The following is a 12,837-nucleotide window of genomic DNA, read 5'->3' as shown; positions in this document are numbered from 1 at the left end:
TAACAATTGGTGTACCACTCCTGATTTCTTCCATTTGTTTTCAATTTTGGTATTAATAGTAGTAGTAATAACAATAATATTTTAAAAGGGTTAGAAAAAAACTTTTTGGTGCTCCAGTACTAAGAAATAAAATGTTACAGATCCAAATAAATCTGGGTACCCACCATAAAGTGCTGATTTCTAAGAACTAGATTCATACTTTTTTTTTTTTAGATTCACGGTGGGCATTTTGCTGAGAAAAAAGGATAAAGTTATTAATGGTGAATATATAGGTCAGGCTATATGTGGACAGTGCATACATACTTTCCTATAGATCCATTCAATTAGGCATTGAAATCTGCAGACCCACAAAACTAGGAGGGTCATATCTTGGATGCAGCCAATCTAACCAGACAAATATAGTTCATACTTCACATAGTGGTTGCTTTGGCATTAATAACTTTTCAGAGCTAATGAATAATTCCATGAAGATATCCATTTGTTATCTCAATGAAGTTGTCATTGTTCAGCCCTGCTATTCTGTGGGAACAAAGGCAATTCCTTGATAATGACTCAGGCCTGACTTGTAATAAGAAAACAGGACAGACACATCTGAAAGGAAGAGAGTGAGGATGTGGGAAATGTTTGACAGGGGAAATGTTCGAGGGAGGTAAGGGGAAAATATAATACTAAAGTGTGATTTTAAGAAGAAAGAAAGGGGTGAAAAAGCGTATTTAAAATCAAATTAAAGTCCCTCCACTACTCTGTCCCAAGAGCCACCGGCGGATACTGCATCTTTAACGTTGCCTTGTCTCGTTCACGCATCACTGTATTTATGTTGTTCGCAGCCTAACGGTAGCGGCCAGGGCAAAGTCACGGGGTCATTTTTGCTGCCGCCACCCCCACCTGTGGCCAGACCAGTGCCCCTTCCAATGCCTGATACAAAATCCACCAGCACTAACCCAGAGGGCGGAGCGCCGACACCAACATCACCCTGTAAGTGGACCCAAGTGTAACCCAAACCACAAAGCAAAATGGAACTTAGTCTCCATTCCCCACCCCAGGGCCCTCATTAGATGTCAAGTAAGCCAGAAATAATAAGGAGAGCAGGAGGAACAAGGAAAAAAGGGAAAAAAACAAAGAAGAATGTGCACAGTAACAAATGCAGGAGAAAAGAGGCACAAATGAGAAGAAAGGGGACGAATGGGAATGAGGGGAAAAAGCAAGCTATAAGCAACTGGCAGATTCAGAAGGTGGGTTTGGGGCACCATGTTGTCATCATCAAGTCTTGTGCTTTGTGCTTATTTTTAAGATTTAAACACCCCATCTGATCCCTTTCCTTAGCTGCCATTATCCCTTCACACCTTCCATCCCATTTCCCAGCGTTTAAAGATGCAGTAGCTGCCGAACTCCAACAGGTTTATTTTTTTATTTTTTCATTATATTGTTGGTCGCCACGGTGGCTTCTTGGTAAATTTGGAGATTTTTTTTCCAAGGGAGAAAAATAAACCATAGATAATTCTGAGAGTAAGCATTATTGAGAGACATTTGAATTTTGTATTGTGAGGAAGGGTTGTGTTTATGGATATTCTGGGGCTTCAAAAATAAATTCCCACTAAGATCCATAGCAAGCTTCCTCCCATCACCTCGAATTGTGGTCTGTGCTTTCTCAGGAAAGGGTAATCTGATGGAAGGGAGGGAGGAGGAGACATTGGGAAACAGAACTTCCAGAAAATGGCCTTTATGTTTGATGATAAATGGAACCCAGACCTTTGATTGGGAGTGGGTAGATCAGAAACCTAGAACTTCTGTTCCCACTTTTAAAAGGACAGGTATTTCCTGGTGAAGAGTGGTGGCATTATGCAATATGAAGCCTGTCTCCATCTGAGAAATGGGAATACTACCAGATTGATTAGAGACAAGGTGGAAGTTAAAACATCTAGATCGCCAATAAAGTCATTATTACCATCTTTCTTGGCTTCAAAGAGTCCCTTTGGAGATAAGGATTGGCTACAGTATCACTTTCTTTTTTGCTTTTTCTCCTTCCCTTTCTTTTTCTTTTCTTTTCTACATCTGTGCTCATGGCATTACTCACTCTCACACTTCCATACTCTTCATTAAATTTATGATAATTTATGGGAGGGGTCTGGGAATAAGAAGAAAGGGATGGTGACAAGCTGTAGACATAAAGGAAAATTCTGAAGCTATGTTATATACTGATTGCCATCTTCCCACTCTTGCAAGGTAGCTAACAAAAGTTTCAGAAGGAAATGGGGTATTGCAGCTGCTTCTAAGGTTGAAACTCAACTCCAGCTCTCATTAAGAACTGATATGCATGATCAGCAGGGACCAACATGAAGTATTAATGCTGCTCTGAGCCAGTAAGGTGATGAAGATAAATAAGAATAATTGTTTATCTTAAATCTATTGAATATTTGAATGTTCTCTCTTCTTGAAAAGAAAAAACAACACTCCTTATATGTAGGAAAAAGTCTAAAATATCTCTTATATAAGCCCATTTTGTTCCTTTTTTTAACACAGTAATATTCATCCCCCATCCAGTAGTATAACCCAGTAACACCCCGGAAACAGCCCAGTAGCAGATCTCTCATATGGGCCTACTTATTGTGTAGCTTATCTCTTCATCCCTTTTGGTAGCTGGAGGTCAACAAACAGAAATCTAGTCTGGAAGTGTTCCATTGAAAACTAGAGAGTATGTGATGTAACAATACAGGCCAGCAAAAACCATTTGATTCTTATAGCCAAACGCTGAAGTCATCGCCAGGCCTTAAACTCACCAAACAAGAGCTTCTGCCTTCTCATCAATGTCCTGTCAGGTTGGGCAATGTAGAAATCAGCTTTAAGTGTTGAGCAATATTGTGATCAAAGGCTTAGTGTAAAAGTGAAATGCCATACTTGGCTGTTTTTGTGTACTTCTGCCCGTGTGTGTGTATGTATATTACCATGAGGTTTGTAGTACCTCTAGATAACATTTGCAGCATTTCTTAGCCCCAGACAGGTTTCCAAATTGGAGATCAGCTTGGGGGATGAGAGAGTCTCCCATGTCCATTCCCTGCCCCTTACCCAGCTTCATCTAGAGCTCTGCCCTCTTCTGCCACCAATGAAATACCAAAGAGCTGAGCTTAGTTATTTCTGGCACACAGTGCTGTGCCCAGGAGAGGCATGCAGACCTAGAGACTCCATTTCCTGCCAGGCCTATACATGTGCATGTTCTGGAATGCCATCTATCCTACAAATGGGTAGGAGGTCTGCCTGAGTCTACTAATAGTGGTTATAACATAGAAGCCCCCAGCCACCTCCAGGGATGCAGAGAAAACTAAGCCACAAGATGAAGGTTTTGGACCTATACCCAAAAAGAAATAATATGCCCAAGAGAAATGAGGTTTATGGAACAAAAGCCAGATTCTCCCCAGTATTCATTTCACTCAGTAAAACCTGTATAGTAAAATAATGCAATTCCCCCCAATAAAGGCACAGGGGATGCTATGCATGATTTTATCCGAAGTCTCTATCAAGCTGCTGTCCACATAACATTTGGGATTATTTTTGTAGTAAAGCTGGCCTTTTCTATCAATATCCTTAAATTCCTGTATCTCAAAAATAAATAAATAAATAAATAAATGTATTTACCATCATTCAAAGGAAGCCCCACTGACAACTAAGAGCTGGCTGTTCCATTCTTTTGTGTTCACTGACAAGAGGGTATTCTGGGGAGGAAAAGGTGGTGCCCAGTTTTTTTTCCTTTGGATTTTGCTATTTTGAGTCTCATCTGATGGGCATGCATGCCCATCCTTTTCCATCAATGCCATCAGCCTCACCTAGTGGCCCTAACGGCCTGACATCTCTTTCCCCTCTAGCATTCTCAGCGCCAGGCTCCTCCTCCTCTGCCAACCGGTTTGTCGGCATCGGACCCCGGGACGGCAACTTTCTAAACATCCCCCAGCAATCTCAGGTAGGGGGAACCAGCTTCACAGGGGTATATGTGTTACAGTAGCCCAAATGCAGCTTGCCTTATGTGGGAAGGGGAGGGGAATTGTTCTGTTGAAGGGATGGATATGGATCGCCTCAGAATTTTTCTATCTATGAATAAGAGAGAGTTCGGTTATAGAATAAAAATTAGGACTGAACACTAGGGATCTAAGTATTTACTCCTGGGGTATGCCATAAAGTCCAGAATTTACAACAGAACTCTTTGGGGGATTATTGAAAGACAGTCATGTTTCAGAAACTATGGCCTTCATTTTTCAGACAAGAAACTGAGTTTCAGAGAGAGTCTTTAGCTTACGAGTCTCAGTCTAAGATGGAATTTGAAAAGATTCCCAAGTTGGAATATATTTCAGTGACAGGCTGGGGAATGGGGAAGATCCATAAGTCTGCTCAACTATGATCATTGGGTGTCTTTGGGCAGGTCACTGTCTCTGAAGATATGATGTATTTACTGTTCATTTGTTCTCACCATGGAATGAAATGAAAAATACTCCACATTGCTATTGTTTTCATGCTCCAACCCTGAGAAGCAGTTTAGAAACCAACTGTCTTTCTTTGTGCCAATTTGCTATGCTGACAAAATGAATTTACATCTTCAGATTCTGTGGCAGCAATAATCTCCTCGTCTGCACTTGGCACTTCACAAAAAAAGGTTGCTAGGGCCCAGTGACCTAGTGCTTTACAGCTGTTCCTTTCCTGCCAAATAGAAGGGAGAAATTGACAAAACACCAGTCAATTTCACTTCTCTGCTACTTAAGGAAAGCTGCAGAGCCCTGAAGTTAATTTTTCCCTTACAGAATCAATAAACAAACACATTCAATTTTCTTGTGGCTCTTGTAGGAACACAGAGGTTTGAAGCTGCTGCTTTCAAATTGATGCAGAATGTTTAGTCTATATTCACATGGCAAAAAGTCATATTGATCATAATATGTATTTCATTCTCTATATGCAAACGGAGTATAGAAAGGTTGTATATATGCACTAATCGTAATTATCACCCATAGTTACCCATAATTTTTCCAATCTCGATATATTTTGGGAAGAATAGATCATCGCTTGACATGAGCACACATATAATTCAAAACCATAGTTTAGTTTGTTGTGCATGGGCAAGAGCAGAATGTGATCTCTCCAGCTCCTCACTTTTCCTCATGGTGTTCTGAATAAATTTTAGCACTATTAATGACAGTTAATGTTAACTATTATTTGTTTAAAGAAGTATTTTATTTTTTTTTATTTTAATTCCATTTATATCCCGCCCTTCTCCGAAGACTCAGGGCGGCTTACAAGCTTAGCAGTAGCCTTCATTCTATGTATATGCCTGCTTATTAGGGCTTTTCTCACACACCCCAAGCGGCATTATTACAAAGTCAGCTTAATTGCCCCCAACAATCTGGGTCCTCATTTTACCTACCTCGGAAGGATGGAAGGCTGAGTCAACCTTGAGCCTGGTGGGATGCGAACCTGCACTAATTGCAGGCAGCTGGTGTTACTTAAGGAGGCATTAGCCCACTGCTCCACCAAGGCTCATTGGTGGAGTACCCATGACCTGTGAAATAAATTTGCTAGTAGTAGTTAAGGTTAACTACCGGTATTCAAGTTCAAATAATTAATAAGTTTTTTTTTATTGAAAAGTTTTAAAATACATTTTATCTTTAACAATCCCCCCCTCCCCCTCCCCTACCTATCCCTCCCTACCCCTCCCCCCCTCCCCCCCTCGACTTCCCAGAGCTAAGTTCAGGGTATAAAAACAAAAAACAATCATAAACATCCATATGCTACCAACAATAAATTCTTAAATCTATCACTCTCTAGCTCATATAAGATAACTACAAACAATACTAATATTTCATATAGGGGAAAAAAAGAAAATAGAAAGGAAGACTTATTCAAATGCTAAATGAAACTTTTTAGTCCCATATTTCTTCTGGATATATTCAATCCATTTTTTCCACTCCATAATATAGCGTTCTTGCGAATGATCTTTCAAATAAGCCGAGATCTTTGCCATTTCTGCCAGGTCAGAAACCTTTAAAGTCCATTCCTCTATAGTCAAATAATTAATAAGTTATGTTTACCCTAAGTAGAAATAAAAAATGCAGTTTATCTCAAGAAAAGAATGAAACGGATATCCATGTAACTTGTTTCCATTATGCTAAACTTTGTTTAATAATGACATTCCAATGCTTCCTAAGCATTCAAGCAATATATGCTGGAAGATGCTATTTCCAAATCTATGCACACAGTCATTACCAGCATTAGGGTTTTATTTATTTCCATGTATAACAAAACATCAAAACAAAAATTAAACAACTGTGTGCTCTTTTGGCTCCCCAGGCAAGGTTGCAGAACCTTGTTTTAACCGCTTTTCGGAAGGCTAGGAGAGTGGGGTCTGCCTCACCTCTGGGGCAGAATATTCCATAGGGCAGGAACAATGGCAGAGAAAGCTCTCTTCCTAGATCTCACCAGTTCTAGTTCTTTAACTGACAAGGTCTGCAACATACCTTCCCTACCTGACTTGGTGGGATAGGCCGATGTAATGAGATGAAGCCAGTTCTGTAGGTAGCTTGGCCTCATATCATGTAGGCCTTTATACATGATAACCAACACCTTGAATTGGATCTGGAAGCAGAATGGCACCTGATGCAGTTTGCGGAGTCCCCTTCTTTGGACACCCAGTGTAGCTCATGTGGCTGCTTTCTGCATCAGCTGAAGCTTCCAGATACTTTTCAAGAATAGCCCCATGAAGAGCACATTGCAGTAGTTCAGACGGGAGATGACCAGGGCATAAGCAGAGAGCCTCCCTATCCAGGAATGGGCATAACTAGTGCACAACACAGGGTTGAGCCAAAGCCCTCCTAACCACGGCTGCTATCTGCTCTTCTAGCAGGAGTCGTGAGTCCAAGAGATCCCTCAAATTACGTGCCAGGTCTGTCTGAGGTAGTGCAACCTCATCTAGGAGCAAAGAGGATAAATTCCTGGATACAGAGGGACCCCTACCCACATCTACTCGTCTTACCATGATTCACACTCCTTAAGAATGCACATGACTGAAGAGTGTGGACTTTGTCCCACATTGTCCCAATTCATAGTGTGTTTATTTCTCTCCCCCCAAATTTAAAAAAAACATTTTGGAAAAAAAACCCTGCCCATTTTCAAAATTAAAATTGAATTACCCTGGCCCTGTGTTGCCCTGGTCCTGTTTGCCCCATTGTTATTCTCCCACTTCAATAAGCCTCCCTCTTTCAAACCGTAAAGCCTTCCTGCCTCTACCACACACTTTGGTTTATTATGTTTTTTCTCAGTTCCACCATTCCAGTTCCTTCTGGGAGTAAAAAAATAATAATAATCTGCCTGGTTTCTTGGTACCTCCCACTGGAATTATAAAGTCATAGAATAAGAAACTGAAGACAGTTGGCTAGTAACCAACTGATCCTCTAAATTATTGTGCAAAGTAGTTGCATACATACAACAGAACCTCCATGGAGGTGAAATGGAGATGGAGATGAAAATGAAGGTAGTAGTCTATTGTAACAGGTTATTCCAAACAGTAACATCCTTTGAAAACAAACTAAGGAGAAATCTGATTGCCATGCCCTTCGTTTATATCAGTAGCTACAGAAGCTTTGAGTCACATTCTTATGGTGTTCAAGAGAAGTTTCTTTCTAAGCGCCACCTAGTGGTCAATGGAGATATAAATTTGGACCTTGCTCTGCAGCAAAAGTAAGGATAAAGAGTGGGCAATTCCAAGTCTAGAATTGTGTAGCCATTTGGATTATACCTTTCTGTAATACACCTTTCCACTCAGTATGACATCTGTGCTGAGCACTGGAAGATCACTTACCAGTTTCTAGACTTCCTAGATTAGAGTTTGATCAGAAATCCGTTCCTGAAACCAACTTCTGACTGCCCAGGAAGCTTTTCTCCACCATCGCCCATATGATCCTCTAGAGAAGAAAAGGAGGGTTTTGTTTTTTGTGGATTAAAATGCAAACTGAGTTTAGGGTGCATTGTTTTTGTCACATATAATCACTGCAACTAGAAATCCTGACTTTGTGTTTTCTCTACATGGTATTTACTTGTACAAGGGAAACAATATAACCTGAGAGAGATGTGGGAGAGGAATAACATCTAAATGTAGAGGAAATAGTTCACAAACCGTAAAATTGCTTCCAAGGAATGAAGAAGGGCTGTGCTGCTTGTTCTCCTGATTTTTAATAGGCTACACTAGCTCTGCTATGAGATTAAGTTGCTCAGCGAATGCACAGTGTAGGAAAAAAACTGACCCTCTTTTCAAACTTGTATGGATGAGAGAAGGAGTGTGTTGCTCAGCACCAGTGATATTGTGGGTGGTTGCCATTAAATGCCACTGGTTCTCCTGTTCGCAGAGCATACCAGCCACTCTCAACATAGTAGAAAAAGACAGGGCAGGGAGGAAGAATCTGCATATTTATAGTTTCTGTGCAGCAGAGAATACCTTACAATGATTGAATAATAACTGTATTTTGTTGCACAATGAATAAAAAGACTGGATTGTTATATTATTTAGGGCAATCGTAATCATGCCAATGCCACAATCAGAAGGGAAAATCATGATGGTAGGAAAGTTAAAGCAACAAAGAAAAGTTGAATGCCATGGGGAAGAAACATGATTTCCCCCCATTCCTCCCGTCCCACATAAGACGGCTCTCAGCTCGATCTGTCTTTCCTTCCTAGCCTCCATTGCTCCCTGGTGGTGAATGAAGGAGCAAAGCAGGAATGAGATCTGCTCCCCTTTCCAGCCCATAACCAATGTCACGTCTGGCCCGTCTGGTTTCCCTGAGCAACCAGACATGATGTCACACCCAGATGAACTTGGACTTGGGGGGCCAGGCAGGGAAACAATGGTCCGGAGCGAGGCTGGATCAGGGCCCAGCACGGCTGCAGGACTAGCAGGGGCACTTCCACCAGCAGTTTCCCTACTTTTTGCTTTCTCCTTTTCTGTTTCACCTTTAACTTCTTAAATTATTTGTCTTCTTTTTTCCTCTCTCTCTCTCACTCTCTCTCTCTCTCTCTCTCTCTCTCTCTCACTCTCTCTCACTCTCTCTCACTCTCTCTCTCTCACTCTCCTTCTTCCTCCCCCCCCCCCATGTCTGTAGATATACTCCTGTTACTTTCTTGGCTCTTGTGCTTCTTTTCCCCTCAGAATCTCATTAGGCTGATGGGAAGAAGTTGCTCTGACCTATCCAACATAAGATGGTTGAGAGACATTGAGGTTTTTTTCAACCAAGGCTCTGCCAGGTGGGCTCTAAACTTTGCCAAGAGCCCTTTAATGTGTGCATGTGTGTTTTGTGTACAGAGGGGGGAAATATTCCCTGCTCCATTGGGTAGGCTACAGTATTATTAGGGGAAGGCAAGGGGAGGGCAGATGTTACCACAGTAACCAATGACTTTTCTGAACTCTGGATTCAGGCAGATGGAGGAGGACAAAAGAGAGGAAGAAAAAGACAGACAGAATTGAGCAAGTGCGAGAGATGAAGGAGAGAAGCACAGTGGCTGCCAGTTTCCCCTCTCTCAGCTGTGGCTTCTGGCTGTTGCCCATAGGAACAGCTGCAGGTCCCATGAGGTGTAACAGACCTTTGCTTCTAGCCACCCTGCTCTTATTATTGTTGTTGTTAAATATTCATTTAATGCCAACAGTGCATGCAGAACCAGCACTACCCTGATTTCTCCTCCACTTGGCTTAAAGAGTGAGGCTGTGCCAGCTCCAATATGGCTGAAGTGTCCAGTAGATTTCTCATTAGACGATCATCTCCTTCCAGTGCTATAGATTAGCTCAAATCAATGGGAGTGCCGCTAATGATGTCTGGCATCGCGCAGGGAATGACTTGTAACTAACTATACATGTCATAGTGCAACTACGGTACGCCCAGAAACTGAAACCCCCAAATGGCAAGGTAGTGCCAAAATCACACCATTTTTGTAATAAAATTATTCTTCATCAAGTCAGTAAATGGCAAACTGTATACAGTGCAAGAAAGAGGATAAAGGAGCTAATACGATATTTGACTCAATACACTATTCATTGATAAATAGGAAGATGGGATGGACAGAAATTATTGGGTGAAAAGAAGCATGCATGTGAAAGAAAATAACTCACTCACCTGACCCCTCCCCTATCCTGTTTCTCTTACTAATCCCTACCAGTTGCCCCAAGCCTAGAAATGTCAAGAGGAGGAGGAGGAGGAGGAGGAGGAGGCAGAGGAGGGAAGGGAGGAGGAAGGAAGGAGGCCAGGTGAATAAGTAAAGCATCCCTTTACCCATGTTCTGTTTTTATAGAGACTTTAGGCATAAATGAGGTAGGTGTGTGGATAAATACCTACAACTGCCCACATCACATCTACCAGGATCTTATCTGTACTGGGGAGGTATAAGCAACGCAAAGCTCAAATATCAAATGCTTTTATTCTCTAGCAGTTGATAGGGACATGCGAAAGCCCAATGTGAAATTTCCCTCTTCTTACTGAACTTATCCTGAGCCTCCAAATGCTTTGAGAAGAAAACACCAGCGTGCTCTGAGTTTGACATGCATTCAAAGCTTGGAGGTGTTGAACTAACCTTTGCCACCACCTCCTCCAAGACATTTCTAAAAGATTATGAAAATAAGAGCTGTGATAAACCTTCCCTGAAATACTATTTCATCACAAATCAACAATGGGAAAGTTCCAGTCTTCCCTAAATTAGGATGCAGTTGAGGCAAGTGATTCTCCTCATTTCAAAGACAGAGAAATGGGCTGCTTAACGGGCTTAGTATATATAAAATGGCATCAGAGATAGGACTCCAGCAGGGTCAATTTTTCCACCCTTTACTCTGAATATTTCAGCCCAGTGAAAAATAATTTTCAAAGGAGAAATATTTTTTAAAAGAATGATTGCTCTACTAGTTTTAAAGTGCAAAACAGAAAATAAAATATCTGCTCTCCTGCTATGGTAACTCTCTTTAAACTTCATTTTTCTCCAGCTCCATTTCATACCTCTTGCCCTGTCCCCACACAAGCAATCTTTGAAAGATCCTTTCCAAATTTATTTTCTGTGAACAGCAAACTGTAGTAGTGTCAGGGATGCTGTGGATTTTATGTGAGCCTTATTCAAACTTATTTTTTTGCAATTTTCCTTTCAATTGAGAAAAAAATATTTTGAAACAACTTTCTTGAATCCAAACAGTGCAGTTTTCCTTACCAGCAACATTAGTTCCTATTAAAACTGGGCTAGCAGCTCAAATTATGCAGTTCACAAGATAAACCTAGAGGATAATTGATACAGACGTCTTGTAGACCCCAGAATCTGCAGTAAAGAAAGGAAGAATGGGAGGTAGGGGGGGAGGAACAGTCTTTTTCAAAGTCACTAGGATTTGGATTAGGGTTAGGGTTTGAGCAGCATATCAATTTTAATAACAGCAAAAATCATAAGGAACTTATTTTAGCTTCTAGTAAGTTAATTGACTGTCCATGAACACTGGTTTCTAAGGATGACATACAAATGAAAGAAGTTTCTAAATTAACTGGTCTACTAATTTCTAAATTTCTAATATATTTCTGAATTAGAAAATATTAAATTTATAAATTAGAATTTATACTAATTCTAAATTAGTGCACTAATTTCTAAATTCACTGGTCCACTAATTTAGTGGAACAATGAAATGCTGTGGACATAGTATACTTGCATTTCAATAAGTAGAACACAATCTACTTCTTAGTAAATTAGCAAAATGTGGAATAGACAGCATCACCATCAGATGGATTCATAACTGGCTGACGAACTGCACTCAGCAGGCAGTCCTTAATGGAACTGCATCTACATCAGGGGTCTTCAGACTCGGGCCTTTTATGACTCATGGCTGAGGAATTCTGGGAGTTGAAGTCCATGAGTCATAAAAGGGCTGAGTTTGAAGACCCCGGATCTACATGGAAGTAATCAAGGTTCTGTTTTGTGCCCAGTACTCACTGAAAATATTGAAATCTTCATAAATGATTTAGATGAGGGAATGAACTAATCAAATTTGGAGATGACACCAAGCTGGCAGAAATAGCCAACATCCCAGAAGATAGGCTCAAGATCCAGAAGGATCTCAACAGACTTGAACACTGGGCCCTATCTAACAAAATGAAATTCATCAGTGAGAAAAGTAAGGTTTTACATATAGGCAAGACAAATCAAATGTACAGGTATAGAATATGTGGAACCTGGCTCAAAAGCAGCAACTGCAAGAGGAATCTAGGAGTGCTGGGGAGACAATCACTTAAAAATGACCCAGCAGTGTGCAGCACATTGCTGGCTGATTTTTAAGTGGTTGTCTAGAACTAAGGAGAAATTTCCTAACAGAACAATTAACCAGTGGAACAGCTTGCTTTCAGAAATAATGGGTGCTCCATCACTGGAGGTTTTAAAAAAGAGATTGGACAACCATTTGTCCAGAATGGGATAGGGTCTCCTGCTTGGATGTGGTTGGATCAGAAGACCTCCAAGGTCCCTTCCAACTCTATTAGTCCATTATTCTCCTGGGGCACAAATGAGCAAGGGAATGACAGCTTATATTACCACGTTCCATGATGACCATGAACTGAAATTTGACGGTAATATATTCATCAATAAAAATTATCTCTCAGCTTGTGGTTCTGCTAGCAATATACCTGGTATATTTAATCTAAAAAAATTCATGCATCATATGTCAAAGAAATAGGACCTTCTGGTTAAGAGCAGTGTGGAGCAAGATGATATAGCTTAGTGTTGCTCAGTGCATTGCAAGGCAGATGTCAGTGAGTAACCTACCAACATTCATTTAAGGTTCACAGATTTGAATGGACGCCCTGT

At 40.8% G+C, this 12,837-nt stretch overlaps 1 protein-coding gene across 1 annotated transcript in view; it reads left to right on the top strand.

Annotated features, from left to right (window-relative positions):
- NFIX (nuclear factor I X) overlaps positions 1 to 12,837 on the top strand; it is a 257,627-nt gene that overhangs the window by 211,517 nt on the left and 33,273 nt on the right. The window contains exons 10-11 of the mRNA XM_081319866.1: positions 828 to 975; positions 3,858 to 3,952. Coding sequence (XP_081175992.1) covers positions 828 to 975; positions 3,858 to 3,952 — 243 coding nt within the window. The remainder of the gene's footprint in view (positions 1 to 827; positions 976 to 3,857; positions 3,953 to 12,837) is intronic.

The sequence above is a fragment of the Vipera berus genome (genome assembly GCF_964194415.1).
Source record: "Vipera berus genome assembly, chromosome: 2".
In the NCBI taxonomy this organism is placed as follows: Eukaryota; Metazoa; Chordata; class Lepidosauria; order Squamata; family Viperidae; genus Vipera; species Vipera berus.
Note: the sequence above shows the minus strand (reverse complement) of the source record. Positions and strands in the feature narration are given on the sequence as shown.